At 55.5% G+C, this 26,630-nt stretch overlaps 2 protein-coding genes and 1 non-coding gene across 3 annotated transcripts in view; 2 read left to right on the top strand and 1 right to left on the bottom strand.

Annotated features, from left to right (window-relative positions):
• Positions 1–26,630, bottom strand: part of LOC128980364 (zinc finger protein 850-like) — a 77,471-nt gene that overhangs the window by 13,652 nt on the left and 37,189 nt on the right. The gene's annotated exons all lie outside the window — the stretch shown is intronic.
• Positions 5,430–18,271, top strand: LOC128980361 (zinc finger protein 696-like). The gene is made up of 3 exons (XM_054398830.1): positions 5,430–5,606; positions 8,876–9,350; positions 17,481–18,271. Exons 1-3 carry the CDS (start codon positions 5,430–5,432, stop codon positions 18,125–18,127), a joined length of 1,299 nt encoding a protein of 432 aa, XP_054254805.1. The 3' UTR covers positions 18,128–18,271.
• LOC128980365 (U2 spliceosomal RNA) lies at positions 5,617–5,807 on the top strand. Its single transcript, XR_008489478.1, has one exon. It is a non-coding gene; the product is annotated as a U2 spliceosomal RNA (small nuclear RNA).

Raw genomic sequence — 26,630 nt, 5'->3', positions numbered from 1 at the left:
CGGTGGATGGTGAGGCTGGAGCTGTGTTTGAAGCTCTTGCTGCAGTCAGGACAGGTGAAAGACTTCTCACTGGTGTGGGTGAGGCAGTGCTGTATGAGGTCATTGTTCCTGCTGAACCTCTTGCCACAGTCACCACAGATGAAGGGCCGGGTGCCAGGGTGGGGGCAGTGATGCTTCATCAACTCAGAGCCAGCTGGGAAGCTCTGCCCACACTCAGGGCACTGATTCTGCTGCTCACCTGGCACAGAGGGGCCTGCTGTGCCTTCATCCTCCTTCTCCTCCTCATCCTGGTCACCTTCATCCTCATCTTCCTCCTCCTCCTCATACAAATCATCATCATAGTCATCATTCTCCTCTCTATCCTCCATCTTCTCATCCTCTTCCTTTGGGCTACACTTCTGCTCCTTCATCTTGTTCTCAGGGTAGTTCTCATCCCAGCTATTCTCTGCATCCTTCTGTAAGGCCATGCTGGTCAGGGAAGAGGTCATAGCTGTGGCCTAGGGAAGATGGAAGCACCTAAGCCCAGGGACCTCAAACCTTGACCTGCCTGGGTCATGACAGGCCCTGACTCCCAACACCTCCCAACACACGACACTCAGCTGGGGCAAGGTAAAGAGAGAGGCTCTCAAACCCCCAGTTCCTGCCATGGTGAAAGGTCAGACCTCCAATACCTGTGCTGAGACCTCAGGTTCCTGTGAGCAGTAACCTGAGGCTCCTTGGGACTTATAAGAGGTCTCTTCCCACTCTCCTCGAGCCTGGCAGCAGTGGCAGGTGGTTCCTGGCCCAGGAACCACCTGAGCCTTTCATTTCTCCTTGCTCATACAAAGGAAAACCAGCACTGACCACAGAAGACCAAACCACCTCCAACCTTTTCCTACCCACACGCCACATCCCAACCCCAAACATCACCTCTTGCCACACAACTGACCCACACATGCCTGGGAGATCCCCAGATTCCCACCACAGCTTATGTCCTTTGGAGACACTGGAGGAGTGAAACGGGGTGAACAGGAGGGGCTGGAGGAGGTTAGGAGCTGCCCCAGGCATCAGCAATGGGCTGGGGTCCTGCTCTTGCCCCACTCTGCCTTCTTTCCCTGCTGGGCTGCTCCAAGGGGCAGATCTATGATGTAGTTTCCATCACAGAAACATGGTGGGACGATTCTCACAACTGGAGTACTGCACTGGGGGGTTATAAGCTCTTTAGGAGAGACAGGCAAGGGAGAAGAGGAGGAGGGGTGGCCCTGTATATTAGGGAATCCTTTGATGCCTCAGAACTTGAGGTTGCAGATGAAAGGGTTGAATGCTTGTGGGTTAAAATCAGAGGGAGGCCGCACAAAACTGACATCCTGGTTGGAGTCTGTTATAGACCACCCAACCAGGACGAGGAGCCCAATGAGATACTCTATAAGCAGCTGGAAGCTGTCTCAAGATGATCAGACCTTGTCCTTGTGGGGGACTTTAACCTACCAGACATCTGCTGGGAACTTAATTCAGCAGAGAGGAGACAGTCCAGAAGGTTCCTAGAGTGCATGGATGACAACTTCCTGATGCAGCTCTTAGGTGAACCTACCAGGGGTAAGGCTCTGCTTGATCTGCTGTTCTCAAATAGAGAAGGGCTGGTGGGAGATGTGATGGTCGGAGGCTGTCTAGGGTGCAGTGACCATGAGACAGTGGAGTTCTCAATATGCAGGGAGATAGGGAGGAGCAGTAACAGAACCCTCACTTTGGACTTCCGGAGGGCAAACTTCAGGTTGTTCAGGCAACTTATTCGGAAAGTTCCCTGGGTAACAGCCCTTAAGAAGAAAGGGGTCCAGGATGGTTGGACCTACTTCAAACAGGAGCTCCTAAAGGCACAGGAACTGGCAGTTCCCACATGCCGTAAGACGAGCCGGCAGGGAAGACGACCGGCCTGGATGAGCAAGCAGCTCCTGAAGGATTTAAGGGAAAAAAAGAGGGTTTATCACCTTTGGAAAGGGGGGAGGCAACTAGTGATATGTTTAAGGATGTTGTTAGATCATGTAGAAGAAAAATTAGAGAGGCAAAAGCACAGTTAGAAATTAAACTGGCCGCTTCTGTGAAGGACAACAAAAAGCATTTTTATAAATATATTAATGCTAAAAAGAGGGGCAAGAGGAGCCTCCACTCTTTATTGGACGTGGAGGGTAACATTGTAACTAAGGATGAGGAGAAGGCTGAGATTCTAAATACCTTCTTTGCCTCCATTTTCAACAGTAAGGCAGGAGGACTTCAGGATAACTGGCCTCCTGAGCTGGTCGATGGGGTCAAGGAGCAGTGTTGTACTCCTGAAATCCATGTGGAATTAGTTCGAGACTTGTTGAGTCACTTGGATATTCACAAGTCCATGGGACCTGATGGGATTCATCCTAGGGTGCTGAAAGAGCTGGCAGATGAGCTGGCCAAGCCTCTCTCCATCATTTTCCACCAGTCCTGGCTCACTGGAGAGGTCCCAGAAGACTGGAAACTGGCCAATGTGATGCCCATCCACAAGAATAGACAGACAGAAGAACCTGGGAACTACAGGCCTGTCAGCCTGACCTCAGTGCCAGGGAAAATCATGGAGCAGATTGTCTTGGGGGCAATCACTGCGCACCTGAAGGATGGCCAAGGAATCAGGCCCAGCCAACATGGATTTAGGAAGGGCAGGTCCTGCCTCACCAACCTGATCTCCTTCTATGATCAGGTGACCAGCCTGGTGGACGTAGGAGAGGCTGTGGATGTAGTCTACCTGGACTTCAGCAAGGCCTTTGACACTGTCCCCCACAGCAAACTCCTGGCCAAGCTGTCAGCCTGTGGCTTGGACAGCAGCACTCTGCTGGGTTAGGAACTGGCTGGAGGGCCGAGCCCAGAGAGTGGTGGTGAATGGTGCCACATCCAGCTGGCAGCCTGTCACTAGTGGTGTCCCCCAGGGATCAGTGCTGGGCCCCATCCTGTTCAATCTCTTTATTGATGATCTGGATGAGGGGATTGAGTCCATCATCAGTAAATTTGCAGATGACACCAAGCTGGGAGCAGGTGTTGATCTGTTAGAAGGTAGAAGGGCTCTGCAGAGGAACCTTGCCAGGCTGGACAGATGGGCAGAGTCCAACAGGATGGCATTCAACAAATCCAAGTGCTGGGTGCTGCACTTTGGCCACAACAACCCCATGCAGAGCTACAGGCTGGGGTCAGAGTGGCTGGAGAGCAGCCAGGTGGAAAGGGACCTGGGGGTACTGGTTGACAGCTGCCTGAACATGAGCCAGCAGTGTGCCCAGGTGGCCAAGAGAGCCAATGGCATCCTGGCCTGCATCAGGAATAGTGTGGCCAGCAGGAGCAGGGAGGTCATTGTACCCCTGTACACAGCACTGGTTAGGCCACACCTTGAGTACTGTGTCCAGTTCTGGGCCCCTCAGTTTAGGAAAGATGTTGAATTGCTGGAGCATGTCCAGAGAACGGCAGCGAGGCTGGGGAGAGGCCTTGAGCACAAGCCCTATGAGGAGAGGCTGAGGGAGCTGGGACTGTTTAGCCTGGAGAAGAGGAGGCTCAGGGGAGACCTCATTGCTGTCTACAACTACCTGAAGGGAGGTTGTAGCCAGGAGGGGTTTGGTCTCTTCTCCCAGGCAGCCAGCACCAGAACAAGAGGACATAGTCTCAAGCTGTGCAGGGGAGGTTTTAGGCTGGAGGTGAGGAGAAAGTTCTTCCCAGAGAGAGTGGTTGGCCATTGGAATGGGCTGCCCAGGGAGGTGGTGGAGTCACCATCCCTGGAGGTGTTCAAGAGGGGATTGGACATGGCACTTGGTGCCATGGTTTAGATAGTCATGAGGTGTAGGGTGACAGGTTGGACTCGATGATCTTTGAGGTCTCTTCCATCCTTCTTGATTCTATGATTCTAAGCTCAGGCTCAGCACAGCACCTACGGCTGCCACCCCCACGGCACCCAGGGCACAGCCTGGCCTGGGCTCCCCCCCTGGGCCTGGCCCTCAGCCCAGACGCTGCCCTTTAGCACAGCAGCCGCCCGGCACCTGCCAGCACAAAGCCTCCAAACCCCCAGGGCTCCCCCACAGCCCCCCACAGGAGCCTCTGCTGCAATCCAGTCCCCACGCTGCCCCCGACCTCTCCTTGCCACAGCAGCCCCCAGAGCGCCGCTGCCAGCTCAGCACTGCTGCCAGGGCAGCAGTCAGCAGAGGGACACAGGGCCAGGGACACAGGGCCAGGGCCAGCCCCTGCAGGGGCACCAATGGCCTCCGGCTGCAACACAGCAGCAGCCAAAGGGGGCCTGAGGCTGCCCCTAGCAGGGGGATTCGGCAGGACAGCAACACAAGGAAACCCCAAACACACCGACCCCTCCCCAGACCCACAGACCACCCCCAGCCCCAAGGATGGGTCCCCAGAACCCTCCTGACCCCATCAGAACCCCATAGGTGCCCCCCCCCGATAGAACCAAGGACCCCAATCCATAGACCACCTCCAGCCGCACACATCTCCCACGGAACCACACAGACCCCTCCCACAACAGCACGGACACCACCCACCGACCCTACACAACACCCCCGTACTCCACACACCCCCTCGCATATCCCCATCAGCGCCCAACCCAAACCCCACCGGTTTCTCCTTGATCCCTGCACAGGTTCCCCGTAGCCCTACCGACCCCTACCCCACAAACCCTTCCCCAACCCAACCGACCCTCCCGAACCTCCAACCGCACAGAAGTCCCCCGCAGCCCCCAGACCATTCCCTGATCCCGAACCCACGACGTAACCCTCACCCCCCGGGGATTCCGATCCCCACCTCACGATCCCTTCCACAGCCCCACACATTCCCTCACCCCACCTGCAGCCGGCACAAAGGGGACGCAGAGCAGGAGGACGACCAAGAGCTCAGCGCACAGGAAGCTGCCGACCGCCGGCCCCGGCAGGCTCCTGCCGACCACACAGCGCTGGGAGGGAGACCCTGGACCGGACCCTCCGCCTGCTGCGGACACCGCGGACTGGCAGCGGAAGCAGGGGGCGGGCTGCAAGACGAAGTCCCGCCCACGCCTGGGCAGACACAGCCAATCAGAGGGGCCGGCAGCGCGGCAGCTCCTCCCCCTGGGCGCTGCCGAGGCACAGCGAGGAGCTGCCACTGCCGGCCGCGGCCGCCATTGTTCCTGCCCCGTGGGGAGCGGCAGCAGTTGCGGAGCGCGGGAGAAGTGCCGGAGGTGCTGGCGGGCGAGCGGCAGCTGCCGGCTCGTGAGCTGCGGCGGGGCGGGAGGGGCTGAAGGGGACACCAGGAGGCCTCGCTGAGCCCTGCCAATCAAGGAGGGTGGGATGAGAGATAGGCAGGGCTTGCAGGAAAGGGGGCGGGGTGTACGATGCCATTGGCCGGGAGGCAAGACAAGGGCTGGGGAATGCCGAGTGCGGTCGGGGTCATGGTAATGAGGGACGCGAGGCATGCCGGGACACCGTGCCCGGGGCACCCCGCGGGGACTTGATCGGAGGTCGGTGGCCGCGAAACCAAGCGGGACCGTGCGGAACGGGCGGGGAGCGGAGCCGGGAGGCGGCTGCGGGCGGCACGGCCCTGACCGTGGCCTCGGGGAGCCCCGCGGGGCATGGGTGTGTGTGGGCGGGGTGAGTCGGGATCGCTTCTCGGCCTTTTGGCTAAGATCAAGTGTAGTATCTGTTCTTATCAGTTTAATATCTGATACGTCCTCGATCAGAGGACTTTCTATTAAACGGATTTTTGGGCGTGGGAGTTGGATCCGGAGCTTGCTCTCTCCGCTCCGCGCATCATCCTGGTATTGCAGTGCCTCCGGGAACGGTGCACCCCCCCCGGGGACCTTTGCTGGTTAACGACAGAACTTTCTGTTCTCTGTCTTCCCTTCCTTCCCTTCTTCACTCATTCAAGCTCTCTTAGACCCCTCTGAGGACCCTCAAACTCTCCTTTAGCTCGCTCACATCATCCTAGCATACTTCAAAGCCTCCTTATCTGCCTTGAACCCTCCTTAGGTCATTGAAACCCTGCCTAAGGTCCCTCAAACCCTCTCTAGACCTCCTCAAACCCTCCTTTAGATCCCTCAAAGCCTCCTGGAGATACTTCAAACCCTCCTGAGCTGAGCTTATAGAAATTCTATGGTGAAAAAAGGTGGATTTGGGGCTTGCTGAAGAACTGGAGCCAAAGTCTCCTTCCCTTTCCTTGCCCCCTGCCTGGATTTCTGCCTTCAGTTCCCCTCCTCCTCAAGCCAGGCAGAGGCAGAGTGCTCCACCCAGGGCGCAGCCAGCAGCTGGAGTCATTTCTCTGTCACCTGTTGCGAGAACAGTGGAGGGGAGGGGGGGACGCATTTGGGCTCTGGGGAGGAGTGAAGGGGAGGAATGAGGGGGAGGGTGGGTGGAGGGGCGGGGTTATGCTAATAAGAGACCAATGGCAGTCGAGAGTGGCAGGGATGGGGCGTGGCCATGCAGTGCAAGGTGAAGACAGCAGATGGAGTTTGGAGCCTGCAGGGAGACAGCAGCAGCTCTGGGACAGAGTAGGACAACCTGTGCTGGAGATGGCAAAGGGCACTGGCAAGGCTGGCAGTCATCAAGAGAACCAAAGGCTTTGCCCCGTGGCTATGGCAACCATCTGCCACCAAGGCCTGTGAGGAGACCTGGGCCTAAGACACTGGGGGAACCCCAGGGATCAGTGTTGGGCCCCATCCTGGTCAATATCTTTATTAATGATCTGGATGAGGGGACTGAGTCCATCACAGTAAGTTTGCAGATGACACCAAGCTGGGATCTGGAGCTGATCTGTTAGAGGGTAGGAGGCTCTGCAGAGGGACCTTGCCAGGCTGGACAGATGGGCAGAGTCCAAGGGCATGAGATTGAACAAAGCTAAGTGCCAGGTTCTACACATTGGCCACAACAACCCCATGCAGTGCTACAGGCTGGGGACAGAGTGGCTGGAGAGCAGCCAGGCAGAAAGGGACCTGGGGGACTGGTTGACAGCAGCTGAACAGGAGCCAGCAGTGTGCCCAGGTGGCCAAGAAGGCCAAAGGCATCCTGGCCTGCATCAGGAATAGTGTGGCCAGCAGGAGCCACACTATTCCTCATCCTGTCCTGTACTCAGCAGTCATCCTGTCCTGTACTCAGCACTGGGTAGGCCACACCTTGTGTCCTGTGTTCAATTCTGGGCCCCTCAGTTCAAGAAAGATGTTGAGATGCTGGAACGTGTCCAGAGAAGGGCAACAAAGCTGGGGAGGGTCTGGAGCACAGCCCTGTGAGGAGAGGCTGAAGGAGCTGGGGAGGTTTAGCCTGGAGAAGAGGAGGCTCAGGGGAGACCTCATTGCTGAGTACAACTACCTGAAGGGAGGCTGTAGCCAGGTGGGGTTGGACTCTTCTCCCAGGCAACCAGTGACAGAAGGAGAGGACACAGTCTCAAGCTGCTCCAGGGGAGGTTTGGGCTGGATCTTAGGAAGAAATTCTTCACAGCAAGAGAGATTGGCCATTGGGATGTGCTGCCCAGGCAGGTGGTGGAGTCACCATCCCTGGAAGTGTTTAAAAAGAGACTGGATGAGGCACTCAGTGCCATGGATTAGTTGATGAGATGGTGTTGGGGGATAGGTTGGACTTGAGGGTCTCTGAGATCTTTTCCAACCTGCTTAATTCTGTGATTCTGTGCTTCATCGCCTCCTGGCACAGCTCCAGGCAGGCTGGGGGCTGCCATCCCCTTGTCCTTGCCTCAGCATCACACAGAGCACAGCCCACAGCACCTGCAGAGCCTTGGCCCACACCTGAGGGACAGGATCTGCCTGCCCAGGGGCTGTGCTCAGGCCTTGGCCTTTCTGCTCCACAAACCAAGCCCAAGGTTTGCTGCCCTGCACTTTGCCTCTGGCTCCCTGCAGTTGTGGCCTCCACTGAGCTGCTCCAACGAGTCCCTGGAGAGGCTTCAGCCTCAGTGAAGCCAATCAATGCTTCAAGCTACTCTGAGTTTTGTTTCTGACTTCTTGAGAGGTTTCTTCATTCTCCTGGCAGTTCCTGAGGTTCATGCAATGAGCCCCAGGTGCCCTCAGGAGTTTTTCTCTTTCTGCAGTTCTCTTCAGGATGTCAAACTGCAGCTAACACAGCTCAGTTTGCATGGCAAAGGGAAAACATTTTATTATGTCTGAGACAGAGGAGAGGTGACAGCAGCATCCCCCAGGTGATACTGATCCAGGCTGTCTCCTCAGCAGGTCTGCACTGGGAGCAGAAGCTGTCCCTGGAGGCCTGACACTCTATGCACAACTTTGCTCCTCACCCTCCCAACCTCCCCATGCCTCTCATTGCCCACCTGGGGCTTACAGCACTGCTCCTTGCATCAGACTTCTCCCCTGCTCTCTGCAGCTGCAGCTCACAGCTCCATGGCACCATCTCCCCCCTGCTCTCCTTCCACAACTGGCTGCACACAGCCACAGAAGAATTGTTGCTGTTGGGAAGCAAAGCAAAGCCAAGCCTGAGAAAGTTCCCTCAGCAATCCAAGCCCTCTGGAACCATCTGCTCAGCACAAGCTGTCTCTCAGCAGGTTGCTTCTCTACCAGGGATGAGCTGAGCAGCAGTGTTTCAGGCAGGTAGATACAACAGGTGGAGAGAAACACAATGGCAGAGGTGGCTCAGGAGACAAGGAGGCTGTTGAAAGCCAGCTCAGCTTTTGCTCCCTGAAGCTCAAAGCAGCAATACAGGGGAGAGGAGCAGCCAGAGGCTGCTAGATCTGGAGACAAAGCCAAGGTGTTCCAAAGCAGGCAATGGCGACCTGCTGGGAAGCAGGGAAAAACTCCAACAAAAAGGAAGGAAAACCTAAAGCCTGAGCTTGTCCTGGGCCGCGCAGCCCCGGGGCCAGCAACTAAACGCTCCCCGGCTCTCAGCATGCCCCGGGGCCCGCCCAGACCCTTCCCCGCTGCGCTGCCGCCGCCCTCAGCGCTCCCCGGCCCCCTCAGCCCCTCCCGCCCCGCCGCAGCTCACGAGCCGGCAGCTGCCGCTCGCCCGCCAGCACCTCCGGCACTTCTCCCGCGCTCCGCAACTGCTGCCGCTCCCCACGGGGCAGGAACAATGGCGGCCGCGGCCGGCAGTGGCAGCTCCTCGCTGTGCCTCGGCAGCGCCCAGGGGGAGGAGCTGCCGCGCTCCTTCCGCCTCTGATTGGCTCTGTCTGCCCAGGCGTGGGCGGGACTTCCTATTCCGGACCCAGCCCTGGGCGTCCGCTCGGCTCCTGCGAGGCCAACGCCTGCGGAGGGTCCGGTCCAGGGTCTCCCTCCCAGCGCTGTGTGGTCGGCAGGAGCCTGCCGGGGCCGGCGGTCAGCAGCTTCCTGTGCGCTGAGCTCTTGGTCGTCCTCCTGCTCTGCGTCCCCTTTGTGCCGGCTGCAGGTGGGGTGAGGGAGTCTGTAGGGCTGAGGGTTTTGTCGCGGGCGGGGGACTGGGGAGGGCTCCGTGGGGCTGCTGGGGGCGTCTGTGGTATGGGGAGGGTGTGTGGGGTCGGTGAAGGGTTTGTGGGGTTGGGGTGGGTGGGGCTGGGGGCGCCTGTGGGGGGCTATGGGAGGGGCCTGTGGGGTTTGGGGGAGGGCTGAGGGGATTTTGCGGGGGGTGTTGGGTTGCGGGGCGCTGTGAGCTATGGGCTGGGGTCTGTGCGGTTGTGGGGTGGGGGCTGTAGGGGTGTGGGGACGCTGGTAGGGGTGGGGGTGGGGTGGGGAGTTGGGGAGGGGTCGGTGGGGTTGGGGAGGGGAAGTGTGTGGAGTTGTGGGGAAGGGAGTGTGTGGGGTTGGGTGAGGATCCCCTGGGGCTGAGGGGGATGTTGGGGCCGGGCTTGGGATCGTGTGGGGCTGGGTGGGGGTCTGTGGGGGTCTGTAGTGTTTGGGGGTGCGTGGGGCCCGGCTGCTGTGGCCTCCTGCGGCGCTGCTGAGGCTGCTGTGGCCGCAGGCCGTGCTGGGCGCCTCCAGCCAGGCCTTGGGCGCTGCATGGAGGGCAGCAAGCAGGCCCGGGGCAGGTTGAGAAACTTCTGTGGCTTGTGAGGGGCTGTGGAGTTGTGGGGGGTCTGCAGGGGGTGGGGAGGTGTGTGGTGTGTGTGCTGTTCTGGGAGGGGTCTGTAGGGCTGGGTTGGGCTTTGGGGTGAGGGAGGGGTCCATGGGCTTGGTGTGGGGGGCAGCTGTGGGGCTGTGGTGGGGTCGGGAGGGTTGTGGGGAGGTTTGGGGGTTCCTGGTGCTGCTGAATCCCCCTGCTAGGGGCAGCCTCAGGCTCCCTTTGGCTGCTGCTGCGTTGCAGCTGGAGCCCATTGGTGCCCCTACAGGGGCTGGCCCTGGCCCTGTGTCCCTGGCCCTGTGTCCCTGGCCCTGTGTCCCTCTGCTGACTGCTGCCCTGGCAGCAGAGCTGAGCTGGCAGCAGTGCTCTGGGCTGAAGGGCCAGGCCCAGGGGAGCAGGTTTGTAGTGGAGCTTGGGAGGAAACTGTTTGGAGTGGGGGTGGTGAGAGACTGGAGCAGGTTGTGCAGGGAGGTGGTGGCTGCCCCCTCCCTGGAGGTGTTGAGGGCCAGGTTGGATGAGGGCTTGAGCAGCCTGGTGTGGTGGCAGGTGTCCCTGGCCATGGCAGGGGGTTGGAGCTGGCTGATCTTTGGGGTCCCTTCCAGCCCTAAGCATTCTCTGAATCTTGAATTTGGGCTCTTAGCAGAACTTCAGTGAATGAAACTTGAAAGAAGCAAAGCTGTGAAACTGACTCTGAGCTTGGGAGCTTCTTTTGATCTTCTTTTTGACTCTTTAGTTTCCCTCCTGGCATCTCAAAATTGCGCCCAGGGACCCCAAAGTGATCCCCGTGGAGCCCCAAATGGTTCCCCTGTATCCCCAAGTGCCCCCAGGGCTTGTGCAGTGGTTTCTTGGTTGTTTTACGGTGGGGGTTGGCCATGGGGGGTGGCAGCTCTGGTGGCAGCTGTCCCTGCAGCCTCTTTTCAGGCTGCATTTGCCCAGAGCTGCTCCTTTGGCATCCTGCCCAGGGTGGGCACCCCCCTGCCCTCTGCCAGGAGTCCTGGGGGGGCTGCTGTGGGGGTTGGGGTCAGTCTCCAGCTGCTGGAAGGGGCAGAAGCTCCTTGCCGGGGTCCTTTAGCTGCTGGGTCCCAGGGCTGCTAGGGGCATGTGGGCAGCTCTGATTGGCTGTTGCTGTGTGGGAGGCTCCTGCAGCGTTGCTGAGGCTGCTGTGGCTGTGCTGGGTGCCTCCAGCCAGGCCTTGGGTGCTGCATGGAGGGCAGCAAGCAGGCCCCAGGGAGGCTCCAAGAGCCTTTGATGACTTTTCCTGCTGGCCCAGCGCAGCCAGCTGCAGGTCCTGGGATGGATGTGGGGGGAGTTCAAGCCCTGAACCCCCAAACAGCCTCCCTGGACCCCCTGTGTCCCCCTGGGCAGCCCAGGCTGGCCCCTGCACAAGCAGGTGGAGCAAAGGCAGAGCCCAAAATGCCTCCTGGAGCTCAGAATGTTCCCCCAAGAGACCAAAGTAAGAACACAGGACCCTAGAGTAGTCCCCAAGGCATCAAAACACCTTCGTGGGATCCCAAGGTGCCTGCTGAGACCCTCAGTTACTCCCTGACACCCCAAAAGTATCCCAAAGGTACCAAAAATGGCCTCCAAGCCCCAGGTAGCCAAAAAGGATCCCCCAGAACCCCCAAGGTACCCAGGACTGTGTTGCTCTGGAGGGATTCTGAGCAGCAGGGCCATGGCAGCACTGTTTTGAACCCTTCCAGGCTAGGGGTAAAGAAAAGAGTTGGGAAAGCAACATTTTAGGACCCTCCTGCTCTTCTCTCTCAACTCCATCTGTGAACTCCTTTTGGGCCATTGTTGGTTCCTTTGGGATAGTTTTGGGGTGCAGGGAGGTGACTTAGGATCCCAGGGAGGCATTTGGAGGTCTCAGGCTGCTGTTGGGGTTTCCCTGGGGGCATTTTGGGCTGGGCCTTGGCTCCTTCTGCTTGTGGGGAGGTACAGGGTGGGCTGCCTGGGGGGAATGAGTTGGGGGAGGCTGTTTGGGGGGTTCAGGGCCTTAGCTCCCCCAGACTGCCAGTGCCTGCATCCCCCCTCCCAGCCCCCTGAGTTCTAGGGATCTCTGTGGGCAGTCCTTGGTAGCTGTGGGGGTCTGTGATGTTGGGGGTGGTCTGGGGGGATCTGTGTGGCTGTGCTGCTCTTTGCTGTGCAATGAGGTGGGAAGGGAAGGAAATCATTGCTGCAAGTGCCCAAAGCAATTCCAGTGCTCTGCAAGTCTGAGCAATGCTGTGTCCAGCAGGGCCAGGGCAGGGCTTGTCCTCCTCTCCTGGGCACTGGGGAGGCCACAGCTCCATTGCTGGGGTCAGTTTTGGGCCCCTCACTCCAAGAAGGACTTTGAGGGTCTGGAGCAGGTGCAGAGAAGGGCAGGAAAGGTGTTGAAGAAAGGGTCTGGAGGGCAGGGCTGGTGAGGAGCAGGTGAGGGAGCTGGGGGTGTGTAGTGTGGAGAAGAGGAGGCTGAGGGGACACCTCCTTGGCCTCTAGAGCTCCCTGCAAGGAGGCTGCAGAGAGTGGGGGTTGGGCTCTTGTGCCTAGTGTCAGGTGGTAGAAGGAGAGGAAGTGTCCTGAAATTGTGTCAGGGGAGGGTTAGGTTGGAGAGGAGGAGAAATGAGTTTGGTGGCAGAGTGGTGAGGGATTGGAAGAGGCTGCCCAGGGAGGCGGTGGAGTGGCCATGCCTGGAGGGGTTGCAGCAAGGTGTGGCCATGGGGCCATGGTTTGCTGGCCCTGGTGGTGTTGGGGCTGCCAGTTGGACTCCATGCTCAGAGAGGGATTTTGCAGGCCAAGCAATTGTGTGGCTGTGTGAGGAAGCTGAGCCCCAGCAAATGCATCTGAGGTGCTGAAGGTGCTGGAAAGAAAGGGAAATGGGAGAGAGTCCTGTGTGGAGCTGAAAGGTTTGGGTTTTCCCTCTGGGCTGAGAGTCTTCCCTTGGAATTGCCTGGGCTGATTGCAAGCAGTGGTGTCCCCTGGAGCCTTCTTGGGTTAGTTTGTGGTGTGCTGAGAGAGCAAAAGGGAGGTGAGAGTTGGGAAGAGAAGTGGTGAGAAGGAAGCTTGAAGGCTTGTGGGTGGCCAAGCTGTGTGGGTGTGGCTGAGAGGTGTGGAGTGTAGGAGAGCCTTGAAGGCCTTGTTGTGTTGCTGGAGATGTGGAATGAGGAAGTGCTGCTTGCAGAAAAGGGCTTGAGGGAGGTGAAAGCTGAAGTGCTGAGCCTGGATGTGTGTGGGGAAGTGTTTGGCTTCTTGTGGGCAACTCAACCTTTCCTTGTGCAGCAGGAGAGGGAGAGCCTGGGATTTTCACTGCCCTGGGCACTGGCCACCTTCTGGGCTGGTTTTCTTCTGGAGAGCTTTGCAGCCCAGCTGCCACTCTGCTGTTCCTTGAAGCTCTTGCTGGTTGTTTTGTGCATTCCCAGGTGTTGGATCAGTGTCTTGGATGCCTTTGGTCCTTTCTCTTGTCCCCAGGTAGAGATCCCTTGGGGTTTGGAAGCTGAGCACACACTGAAGCTTTTGCTGCAATGGTTTTTGTGCTGCCAGCTTTCTGTGCTCCCACCTGGAGTGCTGTGCCCAGTTGTGGTGCCCCCAAGAGGGGCAGGAGGTTGAGGTGTTGGAGGGGGTCTGTAGGAGGCCATGGGGGTGGTGGGAGGGCTGGGGCAGCTCCCCTGTGGGGTTGGGCTGGATGAGTTGTGGCTGTTGAGGCTGCAGAGGAGAAAGCTGTGGGGAGAGGTTGGAGCATCCTTGTGGTAGCTGCTGGGGGCTGCAGGAGAGCTGTGGAGGGACTTCTGTCAGGGTGTGGGAGTGATGGGCTGAGGGGGAATGGATTGAAGCTTGAGGAGGGCAGATTTGGAGTGGAGCTTGGGAGGAAACTGTTTGGAGTGGGGGTGGTGAGAGACTGGAGCAGGTTGTGCAGGGAGGTGCTGGCTGCCCCCTCCCTGGAGGTGTTGAGGGCCAGGTTGGATGAGGGCTTGAGCAGCCTGGTGTGGTGGCAGGTGTCCCTGGCCATGGCAGGGGGGTTGGAGCTGGCTGATCTTTGGGGTCCCTTCCAGCCCAAAGCATTCTCTGAATCTTGAATTTGGGCTCTTAGCAGAACTTCAATGAATGAAACTTGAAAGAAGCAAAGTTGTGATACTGGGTCTGAGCTTGGGAGCTGCCTCCAAGCTTGGGAGGTGGTTCTAGAGCTTGGGTGCTAGGTCTGAGCTTGGGAAGTGGTTCTGAGCTTAGTTGCTGGTTCTTGAGCTTGTAGCTGGTTTTGTGCTTGGGAGCAGGGTGTGAGCTTGGGGAAAGGTTCTGAGCGTGGGAACTGCCCTCCCTGGGCAAGCTGTTGCAGTGTTCCAGCAGCCTCATGGTGCAGAACTTGTTCCTCACATCCAGTCTGAATCTGCTCTGCTCTAGTTTGGAGCCATTGGCCCTGGTCCTGTCCCTGCAGGCTTTGCAAACAGTCCCTCTGCAGCCTTCTTGTAGCCCCTTCAGGTACTGGCAGGCTGCTGTTAGGTGTCCCCAGAGTCTTCTCTTCTGCAGGCTGATCACCCCCAGCTCCCTCAGCCTGGCCTCATAGCAGAGCTGCTCCAAGCCCCTGATCCTTTTCATGGCCTCCTCTGGACCCTCTCCATCAGGTCCATGTCCTTCCTGTGTTGAGGGCTCCAGAGCTGGCTGCAGTACTGCAGGTGAGGTGTCCCTAGAGCAGAGGAAAGTGGCAGATTCAGCTGTCTGGCTCTGCTGCCCACACTGCTTTTGGTGCAGCCCAGGCTGCCCTTGGCCTTGTGTGCTGCAAGCTGACACTGCCTGCCCCTGGCCAGCTTCTCCTCCACCAGCACCCCCAAGTCCTTTTCTGCAGAGCTGCTTTCTCTCACCTCCTTCCCCAGCCTGTACTGATTGTGAGGCTTCTTCCAGGCCAGGTGCAGGACTCTGCACTTGCTGTTGTTGAACCTCCTGAGGTTCACCTTGGCCACCTTTCCAGCTTGTCCACTTGAGCTTCTCCAGGGTGTTCTCCTCCATGCTCTCATCCAGGGGCTTGTGTTGGGCCATGCTGGGTGTGTAGATCAGACCTGGGCACTCTCAGAGGGCAGCAAGTGAGTGCAGCTGGAGCAGTGTCTGGAGAGATGGAGAGTGAAGGCTGCAGGGGTGGGAGGGGTTAGTTGAGCAGCTGTGTGGCTCTGCCTGGCTCCTACCTGCAATGGTGCTGGCAGCAGCTGAGCCCAGAAGCTGAAAGGCCCAAATGCTGCCTGGCTCAGGACAGTCCCCTGCCACCTCCTGCCATCCAGCACAGCCCAAGCAGGCACTCAGAGGTCCTAGCCACACTCCCCAGCCATAGCCCAGGGCAGGAGTCACCTGAGGTCTCACTCCCTCTCTATCCCCCTTCATCAGTTGCTGCATGAGGTGGCTGCAGGGTCCCTCCCCACCCCTCATCTGTAACCCCCCTTGGCTTGTTGCTGTTCTTTCATCCCTCCAGCTCATGCCAGCCTTTAGTCTCAGGCCCCTTCCATTCCTGTGCTCCTGGTTCCAGTCCAGTTCCTTAGATGCTTCCTCAGCCACAACATTTTGCAATCCAGCCTTGCAGCTGCAGTGGCAGTGGAGGTGGGGGCCACAGGGCCATGGGACAGCAAAGGCAGCAGGGCCATGGATGGGCTGAGAATGGGGGAAGGGCCTGGGAATGGTCAGTCAGGAATTCAGCCTTGTCCCACCAAAAAGGTGGGCAGGATGCAGGGCCCAGGTGGCAAATGTGTGTGCAGGAAATGTCAGAATGTGGCAGGATTTGAGGAGCTGAAAGGAGTGAATTGTGCTGCAGCTCTGCATGTGTCAGCTGGGAGATGAGCAACAGCCCCTGGGCACTGTGCCCTCCCAGCAAACCTCATTTTGTCTTGGGGATGTGGAGTGGAAGCTGCAGGAGAAGTGCAAAGAGAAAGGTGAGAACAATGGGCAGGGAGAGAAGGAAGCCAAAAGCTTTGCACTGAGTCTCTTTGGGCTGCCTGTGTGTGAATGGTGCTGGAGGTGTCAGGTTTGTCCAGGAGACAGAGACTCCTCCAGCAGCACAGTGAGGGCTGAAGAGGTTTAGCAAGAAGCTGACCAAGTCCCTCCCCCCTTTGCTGCATCTCCAGAGAGCATGAACCTCCCTTTGTCTGTGTGCTCAGGGCTGCTCTGATTTTCTCTTGGGGCACGGGCAGCAAAGAGAGGTTTGTGCAGGGCAGAGGTGAGCACAGAGTGGGTGTGGTGGGGGCAGGGCTAGGGAGGAGACCTGGGTCCAGAGCAAGATCTCCTGGCAAATGCATCTGCAGGCAGCAGAGGCCTGGTCAGGCAGTGGGAGGAAGGTGCAGGCAAGGGCTGGGAGAGGCTGTGTGGAGGCAGCTGTCTTGTGGTGCTGGGCTGCAGCTGTGTGCTGGGGGTTGTGTGCTGGGCAAGGAGCTGAGTCTGCACTTGTTCAGGCCTCCCATCTTCAGCAGCCCTGGCTGTGTGCTGTGCCTGTGCTGCCTGGCTTGGGAGCTGCCCCCAGCAAGGCTGAGCTCTGCTGCCTGGTCCTGGGCAGTGCTGAGCCATCCCTTGCAGGTCAGTGTTCTCCTCTGAGTCCTTTCCTTGTCTGTGGCAGGGGCTGTGTCCTTCTCTGTCCATCAGCCCTGCTGCTGTGTGCTGGGCAAGAGCAGAGTTTGCAGATCTGCCCCTTGGAGCAGCCCAGCAGTGAATGAAGCCAGAGTGGGGCAAGAGCAGGATCCCAGCCCATTGCTGATGCCTGGGGCACCTCCCAACCTCCTCCACCCATCATGCCCAACACGTTTCACTCCTCCAGGGTCTCCAAAGGACATCAGCTGTGGTGGGAGTCTGGGAGCTCCCCAGGCATGTGTGTGTGTCAGTTGTGTGGCAGGAGGTGACGTTTGGGGTTGGGATGTGGAGTGTGCCTGGGAGAAAGTTGGAGGTGGTTTGGACTTGGTCAGTGCTGTTTCCTCCTTTGTCTGAGCCAGGAGAGATGAAAGGAGGGGGCATATGCCAGGAACCACCCTGCCAATGGTGCCAGGCTCGATCACAGTGGGACAAGACCTCTTGTAAGTGCCAAGGTGCCTCAGGCCACTGCTCACAGGAACCTGAGGTCTCAGCACAGGTATTGGAGGTCTGACCTTTCACCATGGCAGGAACTGGGGTTTTAAGAGCCCCTCTCTTTTCCTTGCCCCAGCTGAGTGTTTTGTGTTGGGAGTCAGGGCCTGTCATGCCCCAGGCAAGTCAAGGTTTGAGGCCCTGGGCTCAGGTGCTTCCGTCTTCCCTAGGCCACAGCAGTGACTTCTTCCCCCACCAACATGGCCTCAAACAATGATCCAGAGAATAGCTGGGAGGAGAAGTACTCCTAGAACAAGATGAAGGAGGAGAAGCGTAGCCCAAAGGAAGAGGATGAGAAGGTGGAGAATGCGGAGGAGAATGATGACTATGATGATGATTTGTATGAGGAAGAGGAGGAAGATGAAGGTGAGCAGGATGAGGAAGAGAAGGAGGATGAAGGCACAGCAGGCCCCTCTGTGCCAGGTGAGCAGCTGAATCAGTGCCCTGAGTGTGGGCAGAGCTTCTCAGCTGTCTCCGAGCTGATGAAGCATCACTGCCCCCACCCTGGCCCCCGACCCTTCATCTGTGGTGACTGTGGCAAGAGGTTCAGGTGGAGGTATGACCTCACGCGGCACTGCCTCACCCACAGCAGTGAGAGATCCTTCACCTGCAGGGACTGTGGCAAGAGCTTCAAAACCAGCTCCAACCTCACCATCCACCGCCGCATCCACACCGGAGAGAATCTGTTCCCCTGTGCTGAGTGCGGCAAGAGCTTCACCACGAGCACTTTATTCATCCAGCACCAACTCACCCACAGCAGTGAGAAATCCTACAGCTGTGCCCACTGTGGGAAGAGCTTCACACAGAGCTCCACCCTCATCAAGCATCGTCTTGTGCACACTGGTGAGAAGCCTTTCACCTGTGCTGACTGTGGCAAGAGCTTCACCTACAGGTCCAATCTCACCGAGCATCGTCGTGTGCACACTGGTGAGAAGCCTTTCACTTGTGCTGACTGTGGCAAGAGCTTCACCCGCAGGTCTATTCTCAAAAATCATCGCCGCAGCCACACCACTGAGCAGCCCACAGTGCTGGGAGGCACAAGCAGATCCAGCCAGGGTCTGTTGGGTTAATGGTGACCCCTGAAAGGGCCTTTCCAGCAGATTGAACCAAAATCACCTCTTTTTTCACCTGCATTTGTCAGAGGCTAGGGACTGCAGCAGGATCAAACACCTCCTGCCATTTTGAACACCAATCAGTGCTGATGAGAACAATTACAGTGCTGAGTCAGCACAGCAATGGACCTTTATGTCCAGTTCAGGGAGGTCAAATTGAGGTTCTCAGAAAAGCCTTGAGAGTGTCTTGGTGGGAGCTGTCCCAGGAACGTCTCCGAGGGTATTTTGTCGAGGGACTCAAGGGATGTTAGGTTTTTTGGGGGTCTGAAGGTTTCTAGGATTGATTTTTCAGAATCTTTGGAAGGCATAGAGGGGATCTCAGGGAGGTGTTTGGAAGCACTCAGAAAGCTTCTGTCAGCTTTCCACTAAGGGGCTCTGCTGCTTTCCAGCAGGCCTGGTGCTTCCACAAGACTTCTTCCTAGCTCAGCAGTGTTCCTGCTGGATTCCTGCTGACCTGGGGCTTCCCTCAAGCTTTCCACCCACCCAGAAGTGGGAAGAGATTTTTTTTTGAGTGCTGAGCAGTTTTTAGAAGCCTGAAGAGTGTAAAGAGTTAAATGATTGCAAGAAAGGATGCTGTGGCTCAGCACAGTGCCCAGAAATACTCCCCCAGGACGTCTGTCTTACACTTGGCTCTGAACTTAGCTCTGCAGCTCTAAGCAGTGTGCCTGGCCGAACCGTGAGCTGTTGCTACGCAAGCTGGAGCTGGCTGAGCTGCTGCACAAATCCACAAGTTGTGTGCTCCAGATGGTGCCTTGGAAGCTGAAAGTGAGTGTGCAAATGTCATGGTCTTCAGGTGGAGAGAGCCCTATGCACAGCACAAGCTCAGTGTGGAGCTATTCTACGTGCAGAGAAGCCCAGAAGGACACTTGGGCAAGGAAGTGGCAAGCAGCTAAGGAAGTGTGTCGGAGAAGGGAGATGCGGACACCAGATGGTTCATCAGCAAGTCTCATTTATTGGCACTTAGTGTTGAGGTTAAATACAATAGTTAATTAGCTCATACATATTGCAAGGTTAAAGCTCATTATTGGTTACTGACTATCTGCATTCCTGGCATACCTCTGCATTCCTGTGGCTAAAGGTTAACTTTCTGTTCTGTTTCGACATCCTGTTTATCTCCATTCTTCTTAGCTTCTGTCTTTTCAAGGACAGTCTGTCCTTGGCGTTACCTTTGCCTTATTTCTCTCTCATCAGTAAGTTAATCGACTATGGCCTTTTTCTGTAAGCCAATCCTGTATGACATCCTCCACACTTCCCCCGTTTTCTTTTTGGGCCAACAGGTTAGTTTGCCATGTCTTCTCAATCATCCTGCTAACCATTGTTTGTAAGCCATTAAAAATGCAAGGCAAAATAAGTAAAAACAATAAGATTACACCTAAAATCCCAATGACATACATAATCACAGTTCTTAGCCAGGATTTAATACCTAATCCTCTAAGCCATTCATCCAGCCCAAAGCCTTCCTCTTCTTTCAGGCTGTCAAGACCTTGCTGTACTTCTTTAAGTTTCTTATGTATGGAGACAGAATGATCGGATAGGTTCATACAGCACATTCCTTCAAGTTCTTCACATCCGTGACCTTGGGCTAAAAGCAGAAAATCTATAGCAGCTCTATTTTGCAAAACAGCATGATTAACACTCTGTACATCTGTGGTTAACATATCTAAGATTTCCGACGTTCTATTAAGTTCATCCCTAGCCCAGCATCCCAGTTGTTTAGCTAATTTCATAGCCTTTCCAGCGGCTGCTCCAGGTACAATTACTGCAGTTATTACTGTTTTTAATTTACTCCAAAATTGTGGTGTTCCTACCTCCCTGCAGTCTAATTCATGTATGCTACGTTTCTTCCTGTTTGAATTGGCCCATTGCATTAATAAAGACATATTTGGGTGAAACAGAGACAATTTTCCCAAAAAACAAGGACCTCCTTGTGGTTTATTCGGTATTCCATTCCATGCTCTGTCTCCACAAATCAAAAATATTCCTTTAGGTCTATAATCAAAAGTGGCCAATCTTGTGGTAACATGGATGGATTAGGGAGTCCAGGTTGAAGTGCTCCCATAGCTTCCATTTGCTCATTCACAGCCCTAAGATCATGTAGAAGACGATATTTTCCTGATTTTTTCCTAATAACAAAGATTGGTGTATTCCATGGACTAGTGGATAATTGTAAATGTCCTTGTTGCAATTGTTCTTCCACTAGCTGATGGGCTGCAAGAAGACTTTCCCTTTTTAAAGGCCATTGCTTAACCATTACAGGAACATCAGTGATCCATGTAAGTGGAATTGGGAAAGTCCAAGCAATGGCGATTACCCCAAAGGGTGCTCATTTGATAACACCACCCCAAGTTGTGCTAATACATCTCTTCCTATCAGGCATTGAACTGAAGGGGGCAAAGTCACTACAGACAAGACAGTAACCAGCTGTTGACCATCGATTGCCACTGTCACTGGTGGTGTCTTTTGTGCTAAAGTAAGTCCACCCACTCCCGTCACTGTGTCAGTGGTGGCTCTAATAGGCCAGTCTTGTGGCCACTTGTCTGGAGACACAATGCTGGCATCCGCTCCGGTGTCCAGCAAGCCCTTTAGTTCAATTGTTTTTCCCGCATAAGAAATCTTAATTTTCTTTGTGGGTCTGGTATGTAAGTCCATTGTGAGCATTGCGATACCAGATGATCCAAAACCCTGATCACCCCGAGGGTCATTTCGCAGTGGCTGCAAACCACTGCTCAGCTGTGGGAGTGGTATAAGCTGAGCAATCCGTTGTCCTGCTTCAATTGTTAAAGGTGGAAAAGGAGTATGTGCCATAATCTGTATTTCTCCCTTAAAGTCCGCATCAATCACACCAGGCAGCACAAAAAGTCCCATGATTGAGGTGGACGATCTGCCGAGCAACAACCCTCCATAGCACTGTCCCTTTATTTGTATAGGTCCATAAAGTCCTGTAGGAATTTTTGTAGGTCGTGTTGTTGCCAATGTGACTCTTACTGCTGCTGCCAGGTCGAGTCCCAAGCTCCCTGCTGTTGCAGGTTGAAGACAGGAGGTGGCACTGATGTTACGGCAGCTACTTGTGTCCGGGCGCGGCTGCCTTTCGCGCTGCGCTGGGCGTTTCCCGACCGGCGGCGGCATGCAGAGGAGTTGTGACTATCGCTTCTACAGTTTTGACACCAGACACCTGTTGCTTGACATTCTCTCCTAATGTGACCTCCTCCTCCGCAACGATAACATTTCAAAAAAGCTTGACGTCGATCGGTGGAGGTTGCTGGAGCCACCGTAGAAGCTCGGAGTGGCGCAAGAGCAGCAAGTACTTGATTTTGTGTCAATTCTGCCTGTTTCTGCAAACCTACTCCTAACTCTTTAATAGCATTGACTAGAAAGGCCTGTTGCCCCGAGGGTTGCAATGCCATTCTCTCTAGTGCCTCCTCTATAGACCAATTCGCTCCTAAAGTTGCTAATACCCTTTTTGTGACCTCATTGCTGTTCTGTAAGGCGCACTGTTTTAGCAGAGCACCCTTCATGTAGTCCGGTACTCCGGCTTTCTCTATTGCTGCAGCGGCTTTGTCTATAAAGCTTCCAAATGACTCATCCCTTCCTTGTTTAATTCCCATGTACATAGGTACTCCCGTACTATCTTTCACCTGATCCATAGCCAACCTTACTAGTCGCATAGCTTCCCTTACTTTCTCTGGACCCATTATCATTTGAGCTTCTGTCCTGCGATAAAGCCCTATTCCCATTAATTCATCCAGCGTAATTCCCTGAAGCGGATCTCCCGGCCCCCTTTGCACACTTATAGATTCCTGCACCCGTGCCTGCCAATGAGCATTGAATAACAGCTGTTGATGTTGTGTAAACATTAATTTTGCTATACTCCGTAGATCATTAGGCACAAGCAGCTGTGTATCAAACAAATAATCTAACATCTGCTTAACAGGTTCACTCTTAAATCCGAACTGACTCACTGTCTGTCTCAACTGTGCTAGTAGTTTCCAATCTAATGGTGTATAAGTACCCACTTGCTGTACTTGTCCATTCTGATCTACTTGCTGGTCATAAAATACGGGAAATGCCCATTCTTTCGCCGCCTCCACCTGCACCTCATCTCCATTCTCCAACCCATTCTTTGCCAAGGCATTCCATGCTTCCCGCCTCTGCTTTGCCATCTCCTCCCACAGGTCACTAAGTGCCCCAGGGACAGGTTCTGGCTCCTGCAGTGGTTGAGAAGCACCAATCTCAGTGGCCTTGTGGGCTGTGTTAGCGCTAATGGGTTCAGAAGATACAGGAGATTCTGATACCTCTTCTAAGGAAGGTGCAGTGGGCTCGGCAGAGCTGGTTGTGGCACCCGTACCTCCAGCAAGGGGTATTACCACCCGCGTCACACTCGGTGCACGGGGCTCATCCTCTGATCCATACTGTGCATTCTTTTTATACGCCTCTGCTGCCTCTTTAGCTGCCCTTCTCTCTGATTCTTGTTTTAACAACTCATTATGCACTACTCTCCAGATTTTCCCTAACTTTTTTGCCGTCTTATCATCCTCCAGGACCGCACTCCATAACTCATCTCCTAACTTTCTCCATTTTGTGATTTCATGAATTGTATGTGGATTCCCAAAACAACCTTTTGCATGACCCCATGCTAACAATCCCGTGAGGTCTTTTCTTACATCTATCTCCTTCACCCCCCTCCTTTCTAGGTGGGTCATAAATAAATCATATGCTGCTTGCCTGTCCATTTTTGTCGTCAGCGCTGTTGCAACTCTCCGGCTCCGGCAGCACGTATGGCCCAGGACCACCGCTGTAGCTCCTGAGGGTGCCTTCCCTCCTACGTTTGGCACCGGCCCGGTTGCGTCGGGTCCCAACCCAACTTCACCGACCGTGGCGCGTCCTCCCCCGTTTTCTTTTAGCGAGACGCAGAGGATTCGGACGTCGGGGTCACCATTTGTCGGAGAAGGGAGATGCGGACACCAGATGGTTCATCAGCAAGTCTCATTTATTGGCACTTAGTGTTGAGGTTAAATACAATAGTTAATTAGCTCATACATATTGCAGAAGTTAAAGCTCATTATTGGTTACTGACTATCTGCATTCCTGGCATACTTCTGCATTCCTGTGGCTAAAGGTTAACTTTCTGTTCTGTTTCGACATCCTGTTTATCTCCATTCTTCTTAGCTTCTGTCTTTTCAAGGACAGTCTGTCCTTGGCGTTACCTTTGCCTTATTTCTCTCTCATCAGTAAGTTAATCGACTATGGCCTTTTTCTGTAAGCCAATCCTGTATGACATCCTCCACAGAAGTGCAAGTGCATGTGGGACTGGTGTGTCGGTGTGAGCTGAAATTCCCCCCCCCACCGACAATAACCAGGCTAGCCCAGTCTGGAAGCAAATGAAAAGCTGTATTTACAAGCAGAGTCTAAAATCTACCATGAAATGCAATGAATATGTACAAATATACAAAATTCACAACATTCACAAATATATACAATCAACAGAAAAAGCACAACCGATCTCCCTTTGCTTCCCCCCAAGGGGACCCTCCCAAAGGGGCCTCCCTCTCTCAGGAGCTTCCCCCCCAGACCCCCCTGGACAGAGAAGCAGAGTTAGTTAAGCAGAAAGTTGTTAACTTAGCTGCCAAGGTCAGTGTGTTATCTTCAGCCAGAAGAGAAGAAGAAACAGCAGCCAGACAGCCCAGCAGCTGCCCCCACTGCCGAACGCAGAATGTGCAGAATGCCTACTTTGTTTTGGGTAATAGTTCTTAAACATTTCTATCTATCCAATGGAAGTGTTTAGAACAATCGTTATTTTGCTTTCTTACACCCAATAGTGACTTATTTACATTCTTTCACTTTCTGTGTTCTGAACTTTGCAAGGAAAAATTAAAAAGACAGTTTCAAACCATCACACACCATCTCCCTGCTGGACAGCACAGTTGAGCAGCCACAGGAATCCTTTTCAAATAGCACAGGGCTCCGTGCTAGCAGGGGGCAAAAGAGCTTCCTGCTGACATTTTGCAGTGTGGGTTTCTAGCCATGGCTCTCAGCACCTGGCTTGTCTGGAGAAAGGGGAAAGGAACTGCAGCTGAAAAGGGATGAGGTGGCTGAAGAAATGATTCTTCCTTGGCATGAGATCTCCACCTCCCTCACTACTCTTAAGCTCACTCCATCTCTCCTGTGTCTTTCAAAAGGGCACAGGAATTGAGGCTTTCTCAGGAGAAGCAGGGTGTGACAAAACAAGCCCAAGCTCTCTCCCACAGCCTGGTCCCACTCACACCCAGGTGCCCCATGTGTCATGTGTGTGCCAGCACAGGGCCAGCAGGATGAGGAGGGGCAGCCAAGTCCTTGCTGCCAGCAGCACAGAGACGCTGCAGGAACCGAGGGCTGGGCAGCAGCAGAGCAGCAGCTGCTGCAGTGCCTGCAGGGCTGACAGTGCCCTTGGCCCTGGCACTGATGTCCCAGAGTTGCTGGTTCTGGGTGCTGGGCAGATGGCCTCTGGGAGAGGAGGGCAACGTAGAATCATGGAATGGTTTGGGCTGGAAGGGACCTTTCAAGGTCATCCAGTGCAAGCCTCTGCAGTCAGCAGAGACATCTGCACCTGGAGCAGGTTGCCCAGAGCCCCAAACAACCTGACCTGGAATGGTTGCAGAGATGTGGCATCTCCTACGTCTCTGGGCACCCAGGGCCAGGCTCTCACCACCCTCAGTGGCAAATATTTCTTCCTTCTCTCCAGTCTGAATCCCTCCTCTTTTAGTTCAAGACATCACCTCTTGTCCTGTCACAACAGCCCTGCTTAACATCTGTCCCCAGGTTTGTGATTGGCCTCTTTAGGCACTGCAAGGCCACCAGAAGCTCTCCCTGGAACCTTCTCTTCTCCAGGCTGAAATGTCTCAGCCTGGCCTCACAGCAGAGGCCTCCCAGCATTGCTGTGGCCTTCTCAGGCCCTTGCTCCAACAGATCCATGTCCCTCCTGTGCTGAAGACTCCAGAGTTGAACCCAGCACTGCAGGTGGGATCTCAGCAAAGTGGACCACAGGGGCAGAATCCCCTCCTCCACCTGCTGCCCACACTACTGAGGATGCAGCCCAGGAGACATTTGGCTTCTGAGCTAGGAGTGCACATTGCTGGATCCTGTTGAGCTTCTCCTGAACCACAGCCTTCAAATCCTCCACAGGGCTGTTCTCCATCCCCTCACCCCCCAGAATGGATCTGTGCTTGGGATTGCCCCAAACTAGGTGCAGGACCTTCCACTTGGCCTCCTTGAAGCTGTTGTATTTCATACAGACTCAGCTGCCAAGCCTGCCCAGGTCCCTCTGGATGCCATCCCTTCCCTCCAGCATGTTGAAGGCACCGCTCCTCTTCATGTCATCACAAACTTGCTGAGGGTGCCTCTATCCCACTGTCCCTGTCACCAGCTGAGATGTTCAACAGCCCCAGTCCCATCCCTGACCCCTGAGGAACACCTTTGGATCCTCCTTGTGCCATGCAATCCAAACAGCCCAGCTCTGCTCACTCTTTCCTCACTGGCCCTGGCTTTGCTGCCTGTGGTGGTAGGGCCAAAGGGGTCCAACACAAAGCCAGAACAAGTCCTGGCATGTGCAGGCATCATCCCCCTCTGCCCCTCCCTCCTGCAGGGCTCGGAGGAACACAGGCATCAGGAAGTCTGGTAACCAAGGGCTATGTCCTCCCTTTGTGGTAAACAGGCACTGCCCTGCCCATGCTTCACCTAGACCAGGCTCAGGTCTTGACCTTATATGGTTACGGCCTCTCTAAATCCCATTCTCTTGGTTGCCAATTGGCCAAATTGGTCCTGGGGCAAAGGATGAAAGCAAAGGCAAATTGTAAGCAATTTGCCCTGCCCAAGATGCAGGCAAAGAAGCCAGGAGCCTTGCCCTGCCTTGCAACTCAGAAGCCTTGGCGTGCCTCAGTTTCCCCGGAGAGATGCAAGGCCCTTGGCGTAAGCTGCACTGAAAGCACAGTCAGGCTCTTGACTGTGTGGGGAAAGGCCAGGAGCAGCCAGAAGAGTCTTGCTGGGCAGAAGGGACAAGGCCTGGGGGAGCCAAGAGCCGCAGAGCCGTCCCCCTGCAGCGCTAAGTCACTTCCAGCCTCAGCGCCTGCTCCTCAAGGCCAGCCCTGGCCGCAGAGCGCCGAGAGGAACAGACTACAGCCCAAGAGCCTGGAACCCCGGCACGGCCTGGAACCCTGGGAAGCTTGGAGAGTCGCCTGCCGGCGTGCCACGGCCAGCCCGGCCCTGGGCACAGTGACACAACCCTGCCGGTGCCCGAGAGCGCCCCAGCAGCAGCAGCACTCCATGGGGGTGGAACTCCCCTTGCTCTGTGCAGCCTGGACTATAGTGCAGCCCCGCAGAGAATTCTGCAGCAATAATATTGTGAGGAATTGGGGATCTCTAGAAAGCCTCTTGGGGAAAGGCTCTGCCTTAAGTGCTGCCCTTTTGGCAAGGGTCCTGTCGAGTCTGC

Source organism: Indicator indicator, unplaced genomic scaffold (genome assembly GCF_027791375.1).
Source record: "Indicator indicator isolate 239-I01 unplaced genomic scaffold, UM_Iind_1.1 iindUn_scaffold_133, whole genome shotgun sequence".
NCBI lineage: Eukaryota > Metazoa > Chordata > Aves > Piciformes > Indicatoridae > Indicator > Indicator indicator.
Note: the sequence above shows the minus strand (reverse complement) of the source record. Positions and strands in the feature narration are given on the sequence as shown.

Coding starts and splice junctions, on each gene's coding strand:
- LOC128980361 (XM_054398830.1), top strand. CDS start 5,430: ATGCCGGGACACCGTGCCCGGGGCACCCCGCGGGGACTTGATCGGAGG. Junction 5,607..8,875: donor CATGGGTGTGTGTGGGCGGG/GTGAGTCGGGAT, acceptor GGGCCCGCCCAG/ACCCTTCCCCGCTGCGCTGC. Junction 9,351..17,480: donor CCCCTTTGTGCCGGCTGCAG/GTGGGGTGAGGG, acceptor CCTCTGTGCCAG/GTGAGCAGCTGAATCAGTGC.